This window comes from Poecilia formosa, unplaced genomic scaffold (assembly GCF_000485575.1).
Source record: "Poecilia formosa unplaced genomic scaffold, Poecilia_formosa-5.1.2 Scaffold367, whole genome shotgun sequence".
NCBI classification, from domain to species: Eukaryota; Metazoa; Chordata; class Actinopteri; order Cyprinodontiformes; family Poeciliidae; genus Poecilia; species Poecilia formosa.
This window is the reverse complement of record NW_006800306.1, coordinates 55,836-59,598: the sequence shown is the minus strand read 5'-3', so window position 1 is coordinate 59,598 and position 3,763 is coordinate 55,836. Positions and strand designations below refer to the sequence as shown.

Here is a 3,763-nt window from a genome sequence, read left to right as displayed (position 1 = left end):
CTGGATGGAAAAAACAAAAACAAAACATGAACACTGTATGCACTGGGTTTTTACCTTAGAATGGCCAACTCTGTTATTCCTATGTCAATTTGATACAGCAAGGGCTTCCGCACTTCCCATATCTGTGTCCTCTGTCACTTTTGTCAGCAGTTAAAACTGTTTAATCAGTTAACATGTGGTAACCTGTTTTTCCGAGCCGCCTTTAAACGCAACATGAGCGCTACGACGCTCGCGCTGGGTTTCCACCTGTGAAGGAGACCTGCTGCTGCTGGGCGGAGCTACAGGTGTGTTAGGATCATGGCAGCAAACCAGCAAAACGCAAAGAACTTTTCAGTTTTTCCCTCCAAACTAACCGACTGTTGAGTAAAGCTGCTGGATGCAGGTAATGTTAGCTAAAAGATGACTAGCTAATATCAATACAGAACCTTAAGCTTGTTAACAAGTAGCTTGGAGGCTACTGGTGTTGTCCATGTTCAGCTACGATTCATTTTGGTTCCCCCCCTTGTTCGTCTGGAGCCGGGCTGAGTATAACAGGGAGTCTCTAAGAATCCACCCCGCCTTCGCTCACACACATGTTCAACCAGACAGCTATTTGTAAGCCATGGGGGGAGGGGAAACCACTGATCTAAACAATTTTGATCATATCAATCTGTTCCCTTCAATTTGGTTCTTTCAGTTTCCTGCCAGTATTACCAAAGTTTAATTTTATGACTTTTTTTTACATGTTTACATCATTGTGCTTTAGCAACAAAAAAAAAAAACTCATTTATTTCACATCTTAACATTTGCATTGTTTTCTCATCATTTTTTTCTTCCAATTAAACACGTTTCTTCTCTTCTAGATTGCTCTATTAGCAGAATATTTCATCCTGCTTTTTATGTTTTCACATTTACTTCTCATTTTAAAAAAAGAATAGAGAAAGCTTTATGTTGTGTTCCTCAAAATGATCCATCCACTCTTCTATTACCCTTTTAACAGAAATCCATCAAATGTTACATTTCTTATTGTCTGGCAAATGAGTTACGGGTGCAGTGACAAGCATATTAAAGGATAAAAAGATTGACTAGTCCACTTCTTTCTTAAAATGAAGTAAACTACGGTTTTTTGCTGCAAGAAATAAGGCAGTGGTGATTCAACACTTTAAGTTAAATTGTTAAAATCAAATTTTGTTCCAGATTTTTGATTTAATATTGCAGTTTAGCTCAGTTTTTTTAATTCTTATGTGACAATGTTTCTGATCAATACTAACCTGTTATTCATGATTACTGCTGTACAGATTAGGAAGATATGTAAAAGAAGTCATTCTTAGTTCTGATTTTATTTAACTAATGAATAAAAACCTATAGAATAAAACATACACATACGTAAAATTTCAAGCAAGAAACTTGTATAAATGCTGAAATATTTCACAAAGCAGCAGTTTCTATTCATATGTTCTTAAAATCAGGGGAAAAAAACATGAAAATGCAAAACAGAATTGCATCAGAAATGTTAAAAACACTTCCGTAAAACAGAAAACAGTGATTTATTTTCTTTCAGCTATGACTTTTTATCCTTAAATATCCAGATCCAGAAACAATCTGTTAACATTTTNCGCATCAACAGCATGTGGAACATTCAGTTATTGTGTTTTAAAAACATTAAACCATCTGAATAATCCAAGTGTTACAATCCTCAGTGAATTCATCTTTATGTCTACGATGTAACGCATAATAACATGTTCACCTGCCGACCATAACAGAACCTGAAGAACTTCGGGTCCGATGGCTCTGATGGACTTTAAAGGCCTCTGCTCTCTGTGGAGCTAATTAGTGACTGAACATCTTCATCACCTGAGAGTTTCAAGTATTTTTATGTCAAATTATTTAAACTTTTTAGCTTCTGAAATTTAAAATGCTGCAACTGCACAGTAATTTCCCGGTTGGGATGAAGAAAGTCCATCCATCTATCTATCTATCTATCTATCTATCTATCTATCTATCTATCTATCTATCTATCTATAAAACATGGAATTAAACTAAATGAACAAATCTGTGCTAGAGTTCAGATCCTGTTTAAAAATATCCCAACCCAAATGAGTCGATTCAACTGGTTTAACTTTAATAATTGGCCAAATGTTGAATTAAACCCAGCATAACATTTTAATTAAGATTTTACTGATTTTTACTGCATGATATATTCTCATTAACGTCTGTCCCTTAATTTCTTTCTCCAACTCCTCTTTTAAAGAAAGATCACTTCATCAATTTTATAGGTCTTTTTATAAATAAAAAGAAAACATTTAGTGAAAAGATGATGGATACATATATTTTTTCTTTTTTTTAACATTTTTGACAAATTATGTGAAAAAAAAAAGCAGTTCTAAGCCGTATTACTGGAACCTTCAGTGTCATTCTGTCCTGCTATTCATTGCAATTATTCAATAAAAAATCTACTGAAAACCTGATAACTTTCATTTGTAATGCATTTATCTTCAAAAATGGTAGCTGTTATTGTAATCTTTAAAAGCAGTTACTGAGGTACAGAACATTTCGTCCTAGTTTTTGCATTTTCAAATTTATAATTTCTCATTATGAATAAAGAAAATTCTTTCTCCCTAGATTGAAATAAACATCTGAATCTCACATTAGTATTTCCCGGTTGTTTATTGGATAGCAAAACAGTTTATGAGTAAAAACGTGGAAAAATAGAATTCAGTTAGGCCAGTTCTTTCCTTAAAAAGTCATTAACTAAGCAAATATTTACAAAATCAATTTGTTCAGGAATGTTTTCTACTGCAGGTTTAATCGTAGTGATGTTTAAAGACTTTCCATTTAATGCTTAAAATCTATTTTCATTCTTTATTTCCATCTTTTATTGCATTTAGTTAACTTTTCGGTTCTATTAGAGATAACAATCATTCAGATCAACACTTTATTATGAGTAAATACTGTTGTACAGATCGAGACGCCGTTTCAAAAGATTCCAACCCCCACAATGGAGATCTTACAGCGATGCATTCACCATCAAACAACTGAAAAGAATAAAATATATACACAACTATACATTTTCAAGCAAGCATCCTGTAAATACTCAAAATCTGTACAAAGCAACCAATCCTGAACATTATGAAAAAACAAAATACACACACACACACACACACACACACACACACACACACACACACACACACACATTAAAGGTGCAGAACAGGAAGCGAATCATTTTTAAATCAGTCATTTCTGTTGTACAATTAAAATATATACACTAGCACAACAAGGTCAGGTGATTTGTTTTTTTTTAAATTATGATTTTCTTTAAGGATAAAGATTGGTGAAAGAGAAACTAATATGGGGCTTACATTCTGTTTTCTTTTATTGGCAAATATCCAAAGAAGACAATTTGATTCATTCGGTTTTCCTGCTGCTCAGCAGCCGCCTGATGTATCCGGTGATGGCGCTCATATTCAGGCCGTACACTACCGGGTTTAACACGGTCGGAACCAGAACGACCAGCACCGAAGTTAGCACAGAGGATGCAGGCTGATCTCCGGCCTGCAGGCGGCGCTGCAGAAGCTCCACCGCAGTACAAGCGCTGTCGTTTAGGAAGCCCAGCAGGGGCGGCAGACAGGTGCGCAACGCTTTGCCGCTGGAGCCGCTTATGCGGCACAGGGAGATATAAAGGATGCTGCTGTAGGAGAAAAGAACGAAGGCGACGGGCAACAAGCAACAAGCAACAGAGATGAACAGGGCGAAAACTTCGCTCAGCAGCGCCGCGTTCCCG

At 35.8% G+C, this 3,763-nt stretch overlaps 1 protein-coding gene across 1 annotated transcript in view; it reads right to left on the bottom strand.

Moving 5' to 3' along the window:
• Positions 1–3,387: 3,387 nt before the first annotated feature.
• LOC103153923 (olfactory receptor 63-like) overlaps positions 3,388–3,763 on the bottom strand; it is a 5,184-nt gene continuing 4,808 nt past the window's right edge. The window contains exon 3 of the mRNA XM_007575015.2: positions 3,388–3,670. Coding sequence (XP_007575077.1) covers positions 3,388–3,670 — 283 coding nt within the window. The remainder of the gene's footprint in view (positions 3,671–3,763) is intronic.